Source organism: Tenebrio molitor, chromosome 1 (genome assembly GCF_963966145.1).
Source record: "Tenebrio molitor chromosome 1, icTenMoli1.1, whole genome shotgun sequence".
NCBI classification, from domain to species: Eukaryota; Metazoa; Arthropoda; class Insecta; order Coleoptera; family Tenebrionidae; genus Tenebrio; species Tenebrio molitor.
Genome location: NC_091046.1, coordinates 41,106,951 through 41,129,112, shown reverse-complemented (window position 1 = coordinate 41,129,112; position 22,162 = coordinate 41,106,951). Strand labels below are relative to the sequence as shown.

Here is a 22,162-nt window from a genome sequence, read left to right as displayed (position 1 = left end):
TTCACAATCGACTCTTCAACGCCAATTTCGACGCCAAATTAAAAAAACAACACCCGTTATTTGATGTGAAAATTAAAAGAAATAATTTCTGAGGCACTACTTTTTTTTACAACTGGGAAGTTTACATGCACGAGCCCAGCAAGTGCATTCATTTTTCGGCAGCATCTCCTCTGTAAAATATGAATGAGATCGCATTGTTCTGTCATTACATTTAGGTAACCAGCTGAAGGAGAAAACTCATCATATTGAAAAGCGCACATTTTATCCTTTACAGTTATTTCCATAAAATGAGTAGTGAATGTGATAATGAAGCATTGCTAAGTAGTTTACCAGAAATTTATTTTGTGTGTTTTTTATTTTTGTGGCAAATTAAGCAACATCTGGTTAAGTACAAATGTACTAAAATGTGAAATAAAGTTCTCCAAATTGTAAAACAAAATAGTTTATGTATTATCAATACATAATGTCAAAGTTTATGACATTCGTTTGAATGTCATAATGACCTACTTTACCGCACTAATGTGGTAAAGTGGCACTTTACAGCACTATTGCAGTAAAATGTCAAGTGAAATTTTTGTACTTTTGTGGTGAATTTGCTGAATTTGCAATGTCGATGTCTGAGAAAATACTTTATTGATCTGTATCGTGCGTGTCGTGTAACAGAAATAAAAAATGTCTCCAGCTTATTGCTTTGTCTATTTACAAATCCTAATTTCATATTACGATACTTATCGTAAATAACTATTATTTTCTAAATAAAAAACAATATGATTTTTATAATGTTCAAAAATAAAATTAAAACCACATATTCGGTCCTTCTTTTGGTACAAAATGTTGACATTTCAATTAAGTTTTGAAACGCGCGTTTTCAATTTTAATTACTATCGCTATCTACTACATATCTAGTAATATTATCATGTTAATTATTACTTTTGACGTCCATGTTATAATTCTGCCAAATTAAAAAATTAACTAGCATATCCTTTGCATGATACTTTGAATTTCAAACGCGAATTAATATTTATGAATTCTACTGCTTTCAGGTGTCGCTGCTCTATGTTTGGCGTTGTATTAATAAATAAATAAATAAATAAATAAATAATAATACATAATTTATTAACCTTCCTAGATTAGCAATAATTAACTATGGTACATGAGTATAAAAGAGTAAAAGTAAATGGAGACACAAGTGTAGCAACAAAAACACTTCTTCAGACATGCTAAAAAATTTTGAAAAAGTAGATGGTCCACATACAGGGTGATTCATATAGTATCATACAAACTTTAACTGGTGGTAGATTCCAACTCCTAGACATTCTTACAAAAATGTCTAGGTTCTAAGGTTAAAATTGTTGAAGGTAAAGCATGTTCAAGAGTGTACTACCACCACTATTTTACGTTGAAACAAACTGTCAGGCATTGTTGTCAAAATGAAACTAAGCGAACTTTATAATACATACCAATATTTTCTCTATAGCAACAATTGTTTGCTTCTATTATGACATTCGTTACATTTGTTATACATTGGACGTAAAATGGAATAATTTACAGAAGAATTACATTTACTAATAGTGAAAAAACCGATATGGTAATTTTTGCTAATTTTTGATGTATACTCAAAATTTTATTGTCAAGAGTCTTTTGAGACCGGAATCTGGCACTGGTTAAAATATTTATGAAACTATATGAATCACCCTGTATATGTAGACTGAATAAATGAGAAATATTTTACTAAATAGTTATTGTTTTTTATTACAAGGAATCTTGAAACACGCTCTTTTTCAAATTTTGTCTTGGTGAAAGCGGGATTTTTCTAATTGACGATTTTTCCTTTTGCAGCCAGAAAGGCTACCACAGCCCTTGGAATTGGACGACGGTGACAGCGACGGGAGAATAACATCGGCTTCAACCTCCACCAACATGGAGGTCATCCTCGTACCAAAGCGTCAATAACGATGCTGCCTTCACAGGGTTCGACTTTGACTATTTTTCCAAATAGAGTTTGTTTCACTTCATTTTCTTCAGATATTCTTGTACGACTTATGTGAACTGACAAATCGCTAAACGCAAAAAACAATAAGAACCACACCGAATTCACACCTAAATCAACGCACGCTCGATTAATAATTCATCCCGATGACGATTAGAATTTGTAATTTCGTTAGATGACATTTACATACAATTTTGGAACGTAATTTCCATTTTAAATGCATCAATAAAAGGGTGCTCCCTCTATTAAAAATCAATGCTTTGATTATGCTTTCGAAATTTATTAATGTCAATTGGGTCCAAAATGGACGTTTGATGGGATCTAACTCCGAGAAAATCCGATCTTGCTTCTGGGACGGAATTTATTAATATTTTTGGAACGACAATGGCCGCCCGCATGTGATCCTTCAATTGATTATGGAGCGTTTTAGAATTATTCCATGTAATTAGTTCATGCCCCAAGTGAACTACCCACATCCTTGATAAGCCCGTGGAATCGTTGCAACAATCTTAAATTCTTTCAACAGTGGCGGTAGCAGAGGTCACGGCTATTTATAAAACAGTCAAACAGGAGGCTCGCGGATTTTGCATAAATACACATTACTTTCAAATTTATCTTGGTAATATTGTCGCCGACTTTAATTCGAAACACCGACACCGATAAACTCGTCCTTTGGTGCGTTTTCCTTTCAGAATTCGGTCTTTCAGCTCAACTCGTTTTCGCTCCAAATTAATCTGAATGTTCGTGTACAACTAAAAAAATTTACACGCGAACATGCATTTACATTTATAGCTCGGCGCTTATCTGATGACGCTGATTAAAATTAAAATATCGTGTTCGGGTTAATTAATTTGAAGCTTCGCGGATTGCCATTCCGTTTAAACGAATCTACTTAAGCAGAATCATTATTTTTCTATTGAGTTTTTGTTAATTTGCTCAATACTGTTTGCAATTAATTGTACGTTTATCCATTGTTTCAAAACAATTGTCTATAAAATTCGTTGCGGTTAGTGCAAGCGATAATTTTCTGTTTCTCTGAAATACTCAGTACTTTTCTTCGAATCGTACGCTAACATTTTTTTTTAAATTATTTCGGAAGTTGCAGATCTTTCTTGTAAATCTCTTTTTGGTAAACAGTTGTTCGACGGTCGTAACAATGATCTATGGAAAATGCATTTCTCTTTTCTAGTCGTTTATTATATCTAACAGTAATTGTGACGTTTGTAATAAATGATCGAGAGGAGAAATTCATTTTAAATGTAAAATTTTTAGCGGTCAGAGCACCGGAACAAGGACAAATAAAATCAACATTATTAAGTGCCGATTTAATCCTAGTTTAACCTACGCGTATTATTACTGCAGTAATTGGTGTAATTATATCCGCAGTAAGTAATCTTCTCATTTAGTTAATTTTTTTCAACAAATTACAATCGGTAATAATATTATGACATTAATGGAAATAACAAGACAATTATGCTGTTTTAAATATTTTTTGCCGATCTCTGGTTTTTTGCTGTTGACATATGAGATCAGAAGATATTAATTATGGTCTGATTCATGGCAGTAATAACAATAACGTCAGAGAATGTAAATTATTGCGTTTTTTTTCATTTAAACATTTGGAATTTGACTTTTAAAAATGTAAAAAAATTTTTGCTTAAAACGTCAGTAAAAAATGACATTATACAGCTGCATTGATAATGCTCAAGTATCACTTCATTGTCATGGCACATCTAACGAGCTGACGAGCGGTAGATAAAGTTATTATCTCCGCTGACGAGCGGCAGATAAAGTAAACTAGCTAAATCATTTGAAATTCCTAACTCAAATTTTAACAAATTCGTTTCTGAATCTGGCATATGAAAAGCGAAAGTGAATTTATCAATTGTACATAATTGCAAAACATACTAATGAGACTTTAAAAATACGAAACATATATTTTTTTCTTAATGGAAGTGACACATGAATTCTTCTATTTTTAACTTACTGAAATAATTTGTAGCGAAATATTCATTTTTGTAGTGACATTTTTATATTCGTCAATTCCAAAGTTTAGTTTGATTATTATTAATTAATAAAATGCCTAAAAAATCATATTTTTAATATGTAATAACTAACAAGTACCTACTAAATTATTTAACCTTGAAAACGTTTCATAATTGAGAAAAACTTGTTTTTTGTGCTCTTCATGTAACAGCAGACAAGTAGATTGTACATCCAGCATAAATAAACAGTAATTTGTTCTGCAATTATTATTATTTACAGTGTTGTTTTTATGTTCTTCAAAAATATATTCAAGGATCAAGAAACATTAGTCACAAAATCCTAAGTATTTTTTTGTTTGTTTTTTTTTTGCTATACTATGTAGAAAAAGTGTATAGGTAATGGAACAACTATACCCTGGTAGCAAGTTGTTTAATTATTTAAAACGTCATGTAACCATTTAAGAAACATTTTTTCCCTTTAAAGTATGTAGATATACCTAATTATCTACTAATTTACGTGATTGAAATAATGCTTTTTTAATTTGGATAAAAGTGTTTTAAAATTGGTATATTCTTAATAAACAATAAAGAAAATGTAAAACAAGGATTTCAACTTCAAATTTTGAATGTACCGCTTTATAGATATGTAGAATAAATTCATCAAATTCTACATGTCATATTTTTAGGTTAGGTTGTTGGCTAAATCCTATCTTCATAAATTTTGTTTAGCTCTAAAATCGGACGTTTTTGCAATTTGTATTGAAAAATACAGATTTTTTGTTTTAATTAACTGTGATAAAACGAATATGTACAGTTGGCTTCAAAAAAAAACGGGAAATGAAATTTTGACCTAATGTGAATTGGAAATTTAATTTGTCAATTTATGTCAATTTGTGTCTGTTTGACAGTGGTATTTCTGACACATAAGTGCAGTTTTTTAACCTAAATTCTAAAAGGCCGTTTCAAACTATAAAAATTTAATAAAATCTGACAGAGCTTTTTCTGACAGTTCCCGTTTTTTTTTAAGCCAACCGTATAAGGAACAAAAACTGGATTGAAAAGCGCGAATAAAACGCCATTAAGGTCAGAAGTGACAGTTAATAATAAATTTAAATTGGGCATCTGTTTCAAGAAGGCGGCACAATAATATTTTTTTCTACAGCTGGCTTGACCCGACAATCATTTATAGATACCCTGGTAATAATTATATGAAAGATAAAGAAAGTTGATTTTTTGTATCTTTGTACCCAATGATTCAGACATTTTTTCCAGTTTTTACAAATTTTTGATTTAGTGGAATGATGTTCATGTCTGATTGTGTTTACAAAACTCAGTGGTTTAACTCCGATTTTCAAAGGATTGTTGAAAAGTGTAGTCTGTACAAGACAGAATTGTTTGTTTTCAATTGGAGATCGATAAACACAAAATATTATTATTTCAAGCCTGAACTGCTTTTCATATTTATAGCAATCGTTCTCCCATTTGACGAGTGCTACATCTGTTATCTCATTCCAGCATTCAAAGTTGCTGTCATTTCCGATGTAACATAACATTTTCATTTTTTTCAAAGACACTTTTAGAGAAAGATACTAATTTGATTTTTGGAGACTACAAAGCACTCTCGACAAAAAATTACTAAACGTAAGAAACATTTGGGTCAATGTGAAGATGTACATTTTGTTTCTCGCCCAAAATCAATCCTCTTTGGTGAAAAATAAAAATCTGAAAGCCGCCTGGCCTCGGGAGAGCCTCGCCGCCCACTGAATGTACCTTTTCAATTAGTGTCGACTTCCTGCTAAGCAGTCGTGAAGACAACGGCGTTTCCAAAGCAAACATCTAGTGAAGTGTTAATAACAAATTAGCATTTGAAATAGTTGGTTTTTGTGCATAAAGGGAAGCAAGCAGTAAATCCAATGCAAGCAAGCAGCCAACGGCCGTTTAAATTTAGAACCTCCGCTTTCAGTCGAGGTGAACTCATGACCCTGCTAGCTTCCATCCGTTTGAAACTCTGCACGGCTGCGGTATTGATTTTACTCGGTCGATGTCTCCCCGACTGAAACACTGTTTCGTTTCAGGAAAGTGCGTTCAGGGGTTCGATAAATGTTTTAATGAGGCCGTCCTTATTCACCGCGAAAATTCCGAATTGTTGTGGTTTCGCTGTTTGCTCCAGTTTGGAGGGTTCAGGGTGTCAATGGAGCACTTGGGGATTCCCTCCCGATTGCAGGACCCGGTTTATTTCACGCTTTGCCATCAAAACAAATGGCATCCGACCCGTTTGTTCTTACTTCACCCCGCACACTTTATTGGACTTTTGTTCAAATATTACGCACGGAATTATTTATTATATTTGTGCTACTACTTCTGGTCTTACCCAAGATTCGCATAACTCATTTTATTGTAAATATTAAATTAACGCCATTCCACGGTGTAACTAGACTACGTCACGGAAACGTGTACGCCTCATTAAAAATTGTTATTGCGGTGAGTTTCGCAGAACCAGGAGCTAACGCAACTTTTATAAAATGAGAGGCTAACGGACTTAAATGCAATCTTTGCCTTCAACGTGAAGAAATTAAAACTGGAAATTCACGAAAAATCCCAACACGTGCTTCGCATTAAAAAATAATTAAGACGGTTTCAACAAGATCCAACAACTCTCAGAAAAGAAACAGACTTAAAAAGTTGAAAGAGCTAGGCAACATTTTTATGGAATTTGAAACTTCTACTCTCTCATTTGTTGTTGACGCGGAAGATGACAAAAATTTGCCATAAATATTTTCTTTTTTATTTCACTGTAGGATTGCATATTTTGGTAGTGCCAGAGTCTATAAATATAAATAACCAGATTTCAATTTACATTAGCAGTTTAGAGCGTCCCTTGGGTTTCGATCGTAAAATCGTGAAGGATAACGTACATCACGATGATTTATTTACGACTGCTGCTTCAGGAAAAAATGAAATGTCAAATTTATTTTTCTTTTTGTGTTGAATTCATGATGCAAGAAGCGTTCGGTTAATTTATTTATAAAAATATAAGTAATAATACGAAATGTTCAGGAAGTGACATCAATTTTGTGTTAACTTTTGGAAACGGATGAAACGTCGATATTTTTATTAATATCAAAATAAAGTCAACTTTATGATCAATGTTTCCTGGCATGTGAGTTACTTACGTTGGCAGCACACGCTACGATAGATTAGTTAAGAGAACAAGGAACGAATTGTGAGAAAATTCTAGGTTACGTGACCGAGTAAGCGATTCATTCATTGAATAATTTAGTATTTTATTGATCGCTAAAAACTTTGATGTTTCTATTAAATTTTATTGTCTCATTATGTTCGACATCTGTCTATTCTAAAGTATTGTCAGTCCTGGACCACCCGACCTTAGATCTATTGAAATTATTTGGTCACACCACAAGGGTAATTTGGATTTTTGAAATTTTTAAAACAAAATGTACTGCACAGTCAACTTTTAACAAATTCGTTTCTGAATCTGACATATTGAAAGCTGAAGCGATTAAATAAGATTTAATCGAGAAGCACAAAAAACTTCATTTTTGCTCCTCATAACATAATAGGTACTATTATTCGAAAATTTGCTTCTTATTAAAATTATTCCAGATTTAACTAAATCAATGAATAGTAATACATCAAAACATGTCTGATTTAATTTTTATTGTAGCTATACAGAGTGTCCCAAAAGTACCGCCTTTCCTTGAAGGTAGGGATGTAGTAGAGTGCTGAAAAAATATTTAAAAAAAATCCTAACGCTCCATTTAGGAAATATACGCAATTTTAAAATATAAAAAAGGCAACGCTGTAACCTGAGATTTACCTCTACTTAGAAATACGTAATAGCATTGTATTATTGAATAGCTAGGCAACCATTTTGATGAGCTTGAGAGGTAACACAACAACCAAACACTGCAACAAAATTTATTTCATTTAAATAAATTTTCAAAGTTTTGCCCATTTGGGGCTCAAGCATTTCAGGAGTCACCGTAGAAGTAGATATTACATTTTTTTTTTCTAAATGACGTACCTTCAAGGAAAGGCGGGACTTTTGGGACACTCTGTATAATGATTTTTCTGTTGATGACAAAATGAGTTTTATGGAGGTAACTTTGTTAGTTTATGTAACGACAGCAATAATGAAAATAATAATTTGCATTATCATTATGCCATCAACAATAGACCGGATGAACTGTTTCGGCTCATTTATTTCTCTCAATTTTAGAACAAACAATTCCCAAAATTTTAAATTTTCAAATTAAACATAAAAGAAACTGGAAGATTTGACGTAATGTAAATTTGACGATTACTTTTACATATTTTGAAATCAAATCGAGTAAAAATAAGTTTAAAATATTTTAGTAACAACAGTCGAAGCATTTTGACAACATTTTTGATCTATTCCTTTGTTCCGTTCTTAAGTTTTAAGATTTGGTTCTCAACGAGTATAATAGCTATTTTCAATACAAGTGAGCAAAGTAGTGCATTTAATCACGAGTACTGAAGAAATCTAAATAACAGGATAAAAATTTAAATAAGTCAAAAATAAGACAAGCTTTAATTATTAATCAGAAAGTATTTTAAAAACAGATTTAAAAAACTTTCAGTACAATATATTTGGCGCCCTCTATTGACAAACTCGCAAAACATTCACTTTGCTCACTAGTGAGAAAATATTATTTCCTCACTAGTGATTCAATTGCCATCTTTGCTAACTATTTTCAGTGAGCAAAAATCACTAAAATCCAATGATCATGGAAACATAAATTTCATTTAATAAAATGATTTCTTCTTTAAAATAAAGAGAACGGGTATGATATTTAATTCTGGCAAAACAACATTTCCAAATGGGTTCTCCACTTACTGGGCGTGTTCAAGTCACCAGAGGGTAAATAGATAGAGCGAAATCGAAATATTTTTAATTGAAAAGTAAAAAATATGGCATATATGTACATTAGTTGCATTTAGAAAGCTACCTCTCCCTGCTCAGTCCATCAATGTGAAATATTCATCGAGAGAAAGCGGGAACAATGAAAAAACATATGATAAACAGAGACGATAAATTTAAAAGTGTTTGTCTCTGGTTAAAGAGAAAGAAATATGAGGCATTGTGTTTTGTTCATTAGGCCAGCCCAGACACTTGAAACCGTGAAAAAATATTAAACCATACGACGAAACGCCTGCAAGAACAATTTTGGGAAACTTCCAAGACAAAATGAAAAAAGCTTTAGTTCGGGCAATCTATAATTAGTGTCTACTAAAATTTTTCTGTGGAAATCTAGGTTGTCTAAAAATAGTTTGAGAAGGAAAAATAAAAAAAAATCCGAGCACCTCCCAGAACTGGCTTATCTCCGTGATTTACGCCTTTTTTACGAGTCCGCCCTAGAGAACGTTTTGGGGAAAAATCGGCGATCAAGAGCGTGACACGAGTGACGTCGATGAAATCGGTGGTAAAAACGTCTTTGTGCGGTAGACGAACACGAATCAGCCGGCCTTGGTGAATTGATTACGACATGAACGGTGTATGGTCGGCCTTATCAAATTATGGAAATCGGCGAAATTTGGCATCACAACAACAACGATTGTTACTTGCACGCACCTGTGCAAATCAAAAATGGGAAATTATTGTTGGCGGCGGTAATTCATTATTCAATCAAATTGAATTCATCAAGCTCGCCGGTAATAGTAATAATCATAATTGCCGTGATATGATCAGGAGTAATCGCGAGAAGGAAACTCCAGGCGTTGCACGTAAGGGGTGGTTCAGTCGGTGGATAAAGTTGTCCAGAAACGACTCAAGTCTGGTGTCAACTGGCAACTCATTAGCGTGACCAAAGAAATGTATTCTCCTTTTCGGTGTACAAGAAGTGTTAGACCAGTAAATTTAAAATGTTCCAGGTGTCGGTGACACGTCCAGACGATAGTTTTTTCTTGTTCCTCGCATGCTTGCGTGGAAATTGCCAAATTTAAGTGGGCCAACGTAACTGTTAATTATGATAAATTGCAAATGACATATTCGTTGCTGTAAAATAAGAGCTTGACAGCGACAAGATCGAGACGTGGAAAAAAGTGATTGTAACGATCGATAGTTTCAAAACTGAATTTTGATAAATCATGATTTGTTACCATGTTCTCAGTAATAGCATCCGGCAAGGATGTGTTGTAAGACTACTTTGGCCAGATAAAATTGAAGAACACTATTATTATGCGATGCATTTATCAAAATCTGTCAAAGAATTAGTGCCACGTTAGTTTTGGTAAGGTTTGGGGCTAGTGACATACGTGTGAAGGAATCCTTATAAAAAAAAATGAGGACAATATTATCGGATAATTTAAATAACTGATAGGTAATACTTCCTGTTGACTACTGACACTTGATATCTTATGTGGTGATTCAAATTGTTGAATTAAAAAAAATGTTTAATTTAATTCAATCTGCTAAATAAAATCAGAGACTTTTTAAATATTTGTGTTATTTAATTGACATTTTTTCTACACGTTAAAACATAAAACTTTCCACACATTTTTTTTTAATACCTACCGTAAAATTAATCAAATCTTAATCTGTAAACAAATAAAATTAGAAACATAACTTTCTTATCAAAGTGATTATTTTATTTGTTTAGATTTTGTTGGCAGTATTTTTAATTTTTAGAATTAAACGAAATTAAATGGAATTAATTAATTACTTAAAATCAGCCATTGTTAAATAAAAAAATAAACAGACTATAGTAAAAACGTTTTAGATGTGGATTGTCAAACTCAAGGTCGCTTAAAACGTTAGTGAGAAATCTGTCATAAATTCCAAATAATGTACCTTGTAAGCGCGCCTAGTTACTTTTCCTAGTAGTGCCAACTTAACGACAAGTCCCCAATCCACATCTATAACGTTCAGGTGTTTAATCGACTTTTTTTCCTTTTTAAGACAAAACTTTTACTGAAGAAAATTATGTAATATAGGCTAATTTAAAAAAAATCTTTTAAATTAATTCTATCGTCTTAATTTCGAAAAAAATGAGATTACAAAAATAACTTTCTTGTCGAAGCAATTACATATTTTATTTGCTTGTTATTTTACGAGTTGAATTAAATGAAATTAATTTGAATTAGGTACATAATTAATCAAATAATAAGAATTAACCATTGTTGATTAATTAATTTTTAAAAATGTTTCAAATTAATTTTGCTTTGTGCTTGCAAGGAAATGAAATTACTAAAATAATTTTCTTGTCTACGTGATTATTCTATTTACTCAGTTGTTTTCACAGTAAATTTAATTTTTATTAATTTTGCATTAAATTAAATTTCCCATTCTGCTCTTTACATTTGTTTTTATTGAAAAGCATTTAATTTCGGTATTATGGCATAAAAAATTTACTATTGGCTTTTACTAAAATTTTTGATCACTACAGGCGTTTACAAAAACGAAACCAGGTACGTTTAAAAACTACCAGTTTTAAAAACAATAAAATAATTAAACTGAACGGGAACCAATTGTACCTATTAATTACAGTCCACTTTCTCAATAGAAATTAATTAGAAAATATAAGGATATTGTTTCATCATAGACACATCACTTTCACTCGAATTAAACATATTTAAATGATTGAAAAATTCCAATTTTTGGAATTTCAGCTTGTTTCACTACACTTTGATTGTTGCTCAGATTTTTCAGCAATTAACGGCTCCAAGTTGTTTTGTTAAGTCAAAATTATACTTATCTCCAAATTACAGAGCAACTGAAAATTTCGTTACACCCTCAGCCCTTGCAGTCGCTTGTTTTGCACGTCCAACTTTATAATTAATGAAAGATAATTTCTTCACTAACAACCACCTTGTTAGCTCCCAAGAAGGATAATTAAGATCTGAGACAATAGCGGTTAATTGAAGAATAAAATACAAAATCGACTTTCTTGTTTTGTTAATTAAAAGAAAAAAAAAAAGGAATTGTCGCACTGCGAACGTTGTTAATAATTCAGAAGCAATTTCAGATAAATTGGAGCCTCATCTCGAAAAATGAATAAAATATCTTAATTTTCTTCAAGCAAAATTGCTTCTCCTCAACTTTTATCATTTTATCTGTAGCGTTCCTGGTGATTCAGATTGTTTACAAAATCGTTTAAATCGAAGCAAAAATGAGATTGGCACCGTTCGAAATCGAACCTTCTCTCGCTCACTTTGATTACTTTTACATACTTCGTTTTCATAATCAGATCGGCAATCTGGGCGATTTTTTTCTAATAAAACGCCCCAAGCTGCTCCACAATTTGCGTTGCGCAACACGACCGATAAATATACATTTCATCAAAATTTTATAACCCGAATAATGGAACCTCTTGCGTGATTTTGATCCGCTCTCGCCTAATTCAATCAAATTTAATAGGATTACGGACGGAAATAAGTCTGCGTAAGTCTTTGTAATAATTATTCTGGCCCATGACAACCACCCACAACCCGCGTCCCCAAATCGCGATTTGCACGCGAAGTAAATCACAAAAGAGCAATCGACAACACCTGAAATACGATTTTTGCAAAGACCCATCGGCGATTTATTTATGCTTCGATCGTAATTAATTAGCGTCGGCAGGAAGCAGGGATTCCACCCGGAGGAACCCAAGACGGGTGATTAACACGCGCCGCTGCCTAATTTACGTGATTGTGGTGAATTGAACAGCAACGTCTCGACAACCACACGAAATCGCTTCGAACAAATGGAACAATTCACAATTTGACACCTGACGTGTTACGCCAGTCAATAACCTCGTAAAAAAGAAACTCCGGGGCAGGTATTGTTCTCATTACAATAACGAACAAAAAGAAACGATCGCCACTTGCAGTTAATTGAATGCTGGTCAATGAGGACGAACTGCTGCCGAGTTTACGTAAATCGAGAGGAACGGAAGCCTGGTCGGTTCCGCTGTTTTTATCCCGAGACTTCTGGAAATAGTCGAGGTTTCGAGTTACCAATCGCCGCCAGTCACAAGACACACCTGTAGACCGATTGCTTTCAAAAACAACACTCTCATTACGCTTTAATTCGATACTGTTTTTGTGGGCTAGCCTGTAATAAAGCCGAGCAGGAGTGCAGATTTGTTGGCGTTGTTGCTTTGGAGTCTGTGTTGACAATACTGAAACAACCAATTTCACAAGTACTGCTGTTGGTTTTATTGCTGTTTGTTCTTCGGGAGATGATTTCTCTTCAGCTTTGTTATGACCGCTTAAATTTTTGACTTGTTAATTTAAAATTTAATATATTTTCATGGCGGTGATACACTTTTTAGAAAATAAATAACACTGGTAAATGTATGTTTATGATAAAAACTTCCTTGTTATTTCCATTTTTAGAGATTTTTACGTGGTGAAATAGAAACTTGTAAATGTGTCAATTTCATAATCACAAAGATAATTTTTCTATAATTGAACAAAACGTGATAAAAATACGTTGTTTAGCATGAATGGATAAACCCACATATTAATCAAAATTAATTTAGATTATTATTTAATAGATTAGGCATTTTATTCTTGATTTAAGCAATTTGTTTTCATTAAATAAGAGTTGATCACGCTTCAAAGAAATACATTCGTTCCAAATTAGAACTGTTTAACCCAAAATAATAGACCGAAAATTGTCATCCATACATTTAGAGTTGACTTTGGGGCAACAGTTGTTTAATCTAATATGTACCCTATTAAAAAATTTGTAAAAATTACGAAACTTTAGGGTTACATTCCCTTCATGTAAGGCTTCAAACGTGTGCAATCAATTTTCCCGTATCACTTCATTCAGAGCCATAAAATTTAAAAAAAATTTTTGACCAAAATAAAAAAAAAATCGTGCACGCTCATAATTCACAATTAATTCAAAGAACATATTTATGAAATTCGCATCAAAAGAAAATGATTAGTTTTTGAATTATTCCAATTTTAACATTAAGAGCGAAAAATGACCAAGATTTACAACTGCAGTGTCATAAATAAATATCTCATTGTTGGGAAACATCTGTTGAGAACTTTTCCAGTAATTCTTTAGTCCCTTTAAGGTAAATAAATAACCCATAAATAATTTTTAATTGGAATAAAATTCTTAGAAAAACTGAATATTTTGAGCAACAAATTCTTTATTTGTTTCACTTTTGATAAACATTTCAATTTAAAAAACCCAAAAAAATTCTATTCCTTAACAAAAAACATGTAAAATCAAAAATCTTTTTTGTTTGTTACTACAATGGCCGGCAAAAAAAGTTAGCCATCATTTAAATGTCAGTGTCAAAAAAGCATTAATTACCCATTTGGATTTTGATGTGACACAAAAGTGATGGCTAATTTTTTTTGCCGGCCATTGTACATATATCCCATATTAAAAAAGAGGTGTTTGCTTATTATTCCTTATTATTGGTTTTTATTGTATTCTGTTGAAAAACAAAACAAAATTATCCAAAATAATCTTTTTAAAGTTTTAAAATTCTATAAATAAAAACAAATTAAAAATCGACTTTAATTTGACTAAACCAAAATTTTTAGAAATTTCTCCAAAAAAGTCAAAAATTTGAAAATACATACGTTAATGTTTGTATCAAATTTTTCATTTTCTCAATTAAATTTAATTAAACGAAAATAAATTGTTAATAATTATAGTCATTAGTTTTCAGAAAGTAAAATATTTTGAGAAAGCAAATATGTATCACATTTATTTTGGCAAAATTAACGTTCATTCACAGTTATTGAAACATTTTGCTTTTTTTTTTTTGGTAATTAACCAAAGCCCTCAAAAAATCAAAATTTCGGAAGGTTTCTAAACTCCAAAAACAAAATACATATGTATATTAGAAGCAAAATTTTATTTTGATGCATCCAGAATTTTCAAAAATTTCTATTCTTGAGTAATGGACTAATGACACAAGATGTCACATAAGGAACTTTTATTAAATAATAACTAAACTGTATACAGGTGTATCTGAAATACGTGTGTTAATTTTAACCAGTGGAAGGATTCGCCTATTTATGAAACTTTTCTCTATAACATTTTGCAAAATTCGCAAAAGTTTTGCCCCCAATTGTTACCAAACGAAACGTTTTGTGTGAATAACCTGTCTCTATTTTGTTTTTTTTTTTTGTAACTGAAAATTTTAATTTTAATACAAATTTAATTTTTTCTATAATAACGTAACTTTTTTGACAAACCTCTTACACATACACACACATTTTGACGGGTAATTTAAAATCAATTTTTAACTCTCTTTCGTAAAAAATATAAATAGAAAAAACGTTTCATTTAACAAGCTCTGCTACGTGTTAAAATTAACACATGTATTTTAGATACACCCTGTATAATGTTGTGCCTAAAAAATCTGAAAAATGTATGTTTGTTAATCGAAATTAAAAACTACCAAAACACGTTTCTTGGTATCGTATTGTGTACATATTTCCTTTTCTTTGGGCATAATTAAAAATGGAATTAAAAATCGAAATCAAGTTTTATTTCAGCTAAATCGTCGAGTCACTATCCCTTTAAGATTATCAAAACCTCTTGTCATTTAAAATTTGGGCGTTTTATTTATTTCAAAAGGTTTAAAAAGCCAACAGTAATGTAAAACTTGTGTTTTTATTTTAAAATTTCATAAAAATGAATCCAAATTGGCAAAATTTTTCTTAACTTCTGAGCTAGAGACATCAGAAAAAAAACTGCATGAAATGGCATAATGTCTACTACTTTTGAACGTAAAATTGCATCTGAATCTGCATTTTTGAAATTTCAATTAGCACGAGAAGTTACGTGATACATTTTTAAAAATAGTTATTTGTGCATTATTTGAGGCACAAGCGACGAAAGAGCGAGTGCTTCATTTGCGCGAATGTACCGAATACGTCTTCGCGCATCGAGGTTTGTACAATATTTTTTGAAACGAACATTAAAATTTTTAAATTACATATTTCCAATAGTTTCCAATTTAGTAAATAGATGGCACTTGCCCAAGTGTCAGTCGAATTAGTAGCGATTTATTTTCATTCTTTAGAAATTTTCAACATCCAAATTGGAGAAACGACGTTTTGTAAACCAGATTTTATTATTATCAAGTCAAATTATTTTCAGAATGCTCAAAAAGGCCAATGCTTTTTGGATGATTTTGAAGCACTAGTGCGCGAAATCTACGTTCGCGGTGTTAACTGTTGCGTGTTTGCGAGATGTCATTTTGAAGTTAGTGAGTTCAAAAAGTCTTATTTGGAAGGTCTTCCTAATGATGATTTTTCAATTTCATGAAGTCGCTATGAAGTTACGTTCATTTGAATGTGATTTCATAAGCTTGCTGAAGAAGTTTTTTGGCTCGTTTTTAGTCATTTTCGAATAAAAATGCCATTTGGGAAAGTGAGTTAGATGCAATTTTAATGGGTGAATAAGAATGAGAAATATGTAATGACAAAACCGTAAACAACAATCGTTATTCAAACTTAGAAAAAAAAACAAAAAAATATAAAGAAATGTGATCACTTCAACAACTCTCGAATATTTCTTGGCGTAATAGTCACACACCCGCATAATTTTTTTCCTAAGATTTTCCAAAGGTAATGTGCTTTTAAACATCACCAAAAAATTCGAGAGGAGTTAAATCAAGTGAACAAGATGGCCATTCGAATGGACCACATCTAACAATCCCCCTATTCGGACATGTTTGCTTCAGGTAATGTCGTGCCTAAAATAATCCGAGGGAGCTCCATCCTGTTCATCTCAAACGTGTTCCCGGATTGCATTTTTTTTTTAGAAACTACGAGAGTGAAACCAGGGGGGACTATTTAGTCTGCACTGTATATGAGGCATTTTTTCGCTGTAATTATTTAAAAATGATCAGAAATTTTTGAAAACATTTTGTATTTCTATAAATGACAAGGTGGAAAATGACCTCTAGATAACTAATCCCTCTTTGTATTTTTCTTAATTTTTTTAATGAACCGGTCATATGTGACCTCAAAATGTCTGTTAGTTGAAAAATAGAGAACCGACAAAATATTTGGAAACCTCTTGCTATGAAGCTCAAATCTTCTACTAAAAGACTCAAAAAGTTGAATTTTCGTTTGTAGATATGTATTTAAAACTTGTGTCACGTCAAAAAGAAAGTAATGATATTAACAACCAGTCAAAAAAAAAAAAAATTGTTACACAGTCTAGGACTGGTTTACAAATCTATGAGGGGCATGATGACCAACTCAATAGACCGGGACCAATGGCTTAACGTGACTTCTGAATCACGAGACAGAATATAGCCTTTTTTTTAATTTTTTAATTTCGCCCTGGGTCGGAATCGAACCCGCGACCCTCGCGTCCCTGAGCCGAAACGGACTCCCTTAGGCTATATTCTGACAATATTGTTATTCTATCATTGTTGCATAATATTCATCAGGAAATTTTCATTTTTGATAATGTTTTCTGACTTTTTCCATTGGAAGAAAATTACCAGAAAAAAGAGTACAGTATGTAACATTACTTTTTGTTGTTTTTTATATTTAAAATTTTATTAAAAGACGATATTGTAAATATAATAAATGGAAAAAAATGGTTTGGTAAATGTCGGAAATGAAGCGTACCCAAGCGGTAAGAGTAGAACGTTACAAAGGAAGCATCTTTGCCTTTGCAAAAAAGACATCAGGAGAACAATATGACATTAAGCGGAAATGATTTTGGGCAAAAATCCTTGGTTTCATAAAAGCTGCGCTCCGAAAGCTGTCCTCGCGCATCCACGCCGCAAGAACCTCCGATGTGAAATAGATTAAGCTAATGGCGTACACGTCTGGATCGAAAGTCGGTTTCAAAACTACAAAGCGCTCTAAAACTGCATAAATATCTCCCCGACCATGCAAAAGAAATCACTTCCAACAAACAATTTCAATTAATTCAAACGCAACCTACATTTTAATTAATATCTTTGCACTTTCCGTTCGAACATACAGCTGGCATTCTCCGTACCCGTTTGCTTTGGAGCTCGTGTACAGAGAGCAGGTCAGAACACTCGGTGAACTCTATTTTCACTAATTCTGTATACGCGGCCTAGATTGTCGGCATACAAGACGCTCTATTAATCCAAATTCGTACTCCAGTTGCGCCCGGAAAGCTTTTCCCAACATGGGGCTCCCAGTCTGGAGCGCGACTTGACAGCCGCTTAACGATTTTACCAGGCCGAAAGCATTTCAAGGAATTATGCTCAAATGGAAATGTAAATGTTTGAACATTAATTGTATAAACATTTATATACTGTTATGGCAAATGTAAACCGAGCGAAATAATTATCGCGGGTTTAGTCAACCCGACAGTGGCACCCATTAAAATCGCCCGAATCGACGACAGTGGCGGAGCGAAAGAGGCACAGATGGGGTCGCAGGCGCGCATGTGGCCTGTAATACCGCTAAATTCTACCAAAGATAAAATATATTATATTCAACTGGGTTAACATCTGGAGCGTAAGACGGCGCAGAAGCACTTCAGAAAATGAAAATTTAATAAAATTTTGAAAGAAATTACATATATGATGGAACTGTACTTATATAAATTTTGAAAAGTTTTAATTTTGAGAGTTTTTAACCAAATGTATAACTAGGAACTGAGAAAATCTAAAGATCTAAATAAGTAAATAGTTTAGGGGAAGATAAAATGATCCAAATGTTGCCAAAACATTTTTAATGGCTGGTAGAGATGTTGAATCTCTCATGGGTTGTGACCTTGGAAATATCTGCGCGAAGGCGGAGCATTAAACTAGCGAAAAATCTATAAATGAAAACTGAAAACGTCGACTACTTTCAAAATAACCCATGAGAAAATCCAAGACATCTACTTGCTTATTGCTTCCTAGTTTGTATTACTACAAATCAGGTCAGGTCAAGTCAGGTTATTGATATTATTATATAGGATTATTTATGTTTTACGAAAAATTTAAAATTCCAGGAGCACATTTTACCAAATAATCAATTAAGAAAAATGTAAAGAAAGATGGCCACAGATTTATTAATCAATTTTGTATAAATTATAAATCTCTTTTTAATTATTTGCAAAAACTACAAACACTGAAACATCCTACAGTTTATTGTAACAAATAATAGCATTAAATAAAATATGTTTTTAAATTTCCTAGACTAAATAAAGATTTTCTCTGTTAATAATATTAATAACGAATATAATCAAAACACTTAAAATAGGACCACACCATGTAGATTACAACTTTTAAATAAAAAGAGAATTTTCAAAATACATATGTAGTATATTATGTATCAAGGTTTATAAACGCCATTTTAGTCACGAGTGTTTTACAAAACGACTGTCTAAGGGAATTTATAAACGAGTTGCATACTATACTTTTTCTACGACCAAATAAACAAAACAAATTAAACAAATAACTGCTTTATTCAACGTTGATTTAATAAAATTCGAAACTGATAAACGTCAATTGACAAATGACAACTAACTTGATTTTAAGTGTCAAATGATTTTTGCGATTAAAATAGCTGAAGCTAACTTTAGCCCGTGCCTAAAAAGCCCGTTGCTAACTTCACCTCGTGACTAAAGCGCACAAAGTCACAGCTTGTCAAGGTGTATTTAAAAGATCACTTAGCGTCATGGAAACATACGATAAATGGCATTTTAAACTTGGTTTTTTTTCTTCTTTTAAAATTTCCTCGTTGAAACAAATTGAAAATGGAGCTGCCTAATTATCGATTTAATTACCAAAACTTTTACGACTTTTCACACTGTATAAAGAATGCGTGAAAACTTCTAAATTTTCCAATTTGTCCACTAATAATTATTTCTTTAACCATCTGCCTGGCAGAAAACCACCAAAAAGACCCGCATCTTAGCCTTGTACCGCTTTCGTACGAAACTCGAGACCGCCATTTCGTAACACTTGCAATAAAAATGCACCTCCACTTTACTGCACACTCTTCTATTTATAAAATATAAATCATTTTACAACATCCGATCGTAACAAACGTTTTATTTGTTCCCAAATCCGACATGACGTACACTATTCCACAACAAACTTAATCAATTCTGCATTATCGAAACCGCACTCTACTCCAACTGCATTACAACTTCTAACGCCATTACGTGGCGCAAGCTCCATTTTCTCAACAACTCAGACTAATAATATCAACCGCATCTCCAAAATGAATCGATATTGGCTCCTTTTACGTTGCTGACACGACACGGGTGTCGACCAAAAACAGCTTCTTGTTTGACAGTAGTTGCGCCGACCGGTCGGCTGCTACGCCACTGCGCCCAGCCGAATTTTTACAGTTAGCTAATTAGCAATTGATAATGTTCGAATGTTTTACATGTGATTTACATTTGAGTTACAAATTTGCGTTACGTAATGTGTTCGTCACGCGATTTCGTACAAGCTGGTGGCACTAGATAAAAAGAGCGGCGGGTTTGAAAGCGGAAAATGATGATCACAGTGATTAACACCCTTTTGTTGGAATAATTTATGATAATTGTGTTGATATTGTGGCCGCGGTAAAACAATGATTTGGTGTGAATTGATAGGACAAATGATATTTAGCGATTTGTTGGCGGTTTTAGTTAGCATTAACTGGACTCGTCTTAGTAATGGATTTACTATACATACAACATTCCACGCTTATTACAATTATTAAGAAATGTTCCTGAATGTAAAAATATTGTATCTTGTATTTATATTGTGTATATAAAAGTATATAAATGTCTGGACTAATGTTATGTTTGATGTAATGTTATGTAAATGTTGTTAATAAATTTAAGTGTATGTTTTATGTATCATTGAATATGGGTTTGTTCTTGTGTTGCCACCTGTTATCTTTTGACGGTTCCACTTGCGTGCAATATTCTTTTGATTTGTATCGTTTCACGTAGTTTCACTGTAACTTTTCCATGTTCGCGTCACGGTTTAATTGAGGAGATGAATTAGATTCTAGCAATATATTTATACAAAGAACACAAATTCATGTAAAAATTTAGTCTTCGACTTTTGTACATAAAATAATTTCATAGTTACAAGAAAAATATATATTATATGCTTTGCATATCTTGAAGCGTCATTGATCGAAACATTTTATAAAATAAATGAAAATTAGACTTAAGGGAATTTAGATAAAGAAATTGGTAGCCTCTCCAAATTTTCATCATACTTTTTTATATAATTGTTATACCTAAAATTAAAGAAAATGTTTACCAATGTTTAAAGTTTAATAAATTGATTATGTGGAATTGGAAGAGTATTGTTTCTAAAAACTGTGCAGCTATTGTTTGCCATGTAACGATTCTACTAGTTTCCTTCAGTGAGCCTGTAACGCTGTAATCTTAGGTCCTAACACTTCAGGAGAGTCGTTGCTTTTGTTGATATTTTTCTGTGCATATTTTGTTCGAGTTGCAGTATTATGTCCGATTTCTGTTCGATCGACATGAAAATACAACTATCTGTGAGACACAAACATCTTCTAGGATGTATACAAACATATCGTAAAGAATTATTTTATATAATTGATTTTACTTTTAAAAAGTATTAAAAGTGTAGACAATAAATAACACGTTGTGAAATTTGTTTGTAGAAGAAAAAATATGGTGTTTAAACGCTTTATAGCGATACTATAGTTGTTGTAATGATTAAAATATGTACAATTAAGTATTATTTATTGATTTTTGTAATTATTCAAAGTAATGAGTTTTGTTTCAAACCAAAGAACAACTATTATAGTTTTAGAATGTAGCTTATACATAAACTTCTAGCGATAATAAAATGATTTAAAACATCGACACGAATTTCATTACACCCCGATACGAACCCTGAACTCATTCTTTCGCCCATTATTCTCCACTTATCGCCCGATTTCATCTCTATTTGCAATTTAAAAACACATTAATATGTCCATAACCAGTTTTTGGGTGGACTTGTCCTTTTGCAATCGCTCCTCTTTGTTACGTGCCCGATCGAAACACTTTGTAAACGACAAAGTCAATTATGGAGCCATGCAGTCGTCTCGATGGCAGCTCAATTAAAAAAAAAATACCAAAAAGGCACACAATGAATTAATTCCCTACAAACATAAAAACTACACGTTTTACTTACTGGAAGCAGATTGACGGTTTAATTTATTAAATAAGTCATGAATGGTAACAAGCAAACATTTTCTCGCACTGAAACAATGCATCTAAAGG

General features: G+C 32.3%; 1 protein-coding gene across 2 annotated transcripts in view; it reads left to right on the top strand.

The window, feature by feature from the left end:
* Window positions 1-21,758, top strand: part of LOC138130252 (uncharacterized) — a 35,534-nt gene extending 13,776 nt beyond the window's left edge. Inside the window, exons 2-3 of one of the 2 annotated variants that reach the window (XR_011159537.1) lie at window positions 1,840-1,971; window positions 2,026-21,758. Coding sequence is in view for 1 of the 2 variants with exons in the window: in XM_069046684.1 (XP_068902785.1) it covers window positions 1,840-1,897 (58 nt within the window). In the remaining variant the exon portion in view is untranslated. Of the gene's footprint in view, window positions 1-1,839 lie in introns of both variants that reach the window. The other variant, XM_069046684.1, reaches the window with a different exon arrangement.
* Window positions 21,759-22,162: the final 404 nt, after the last annotated feature.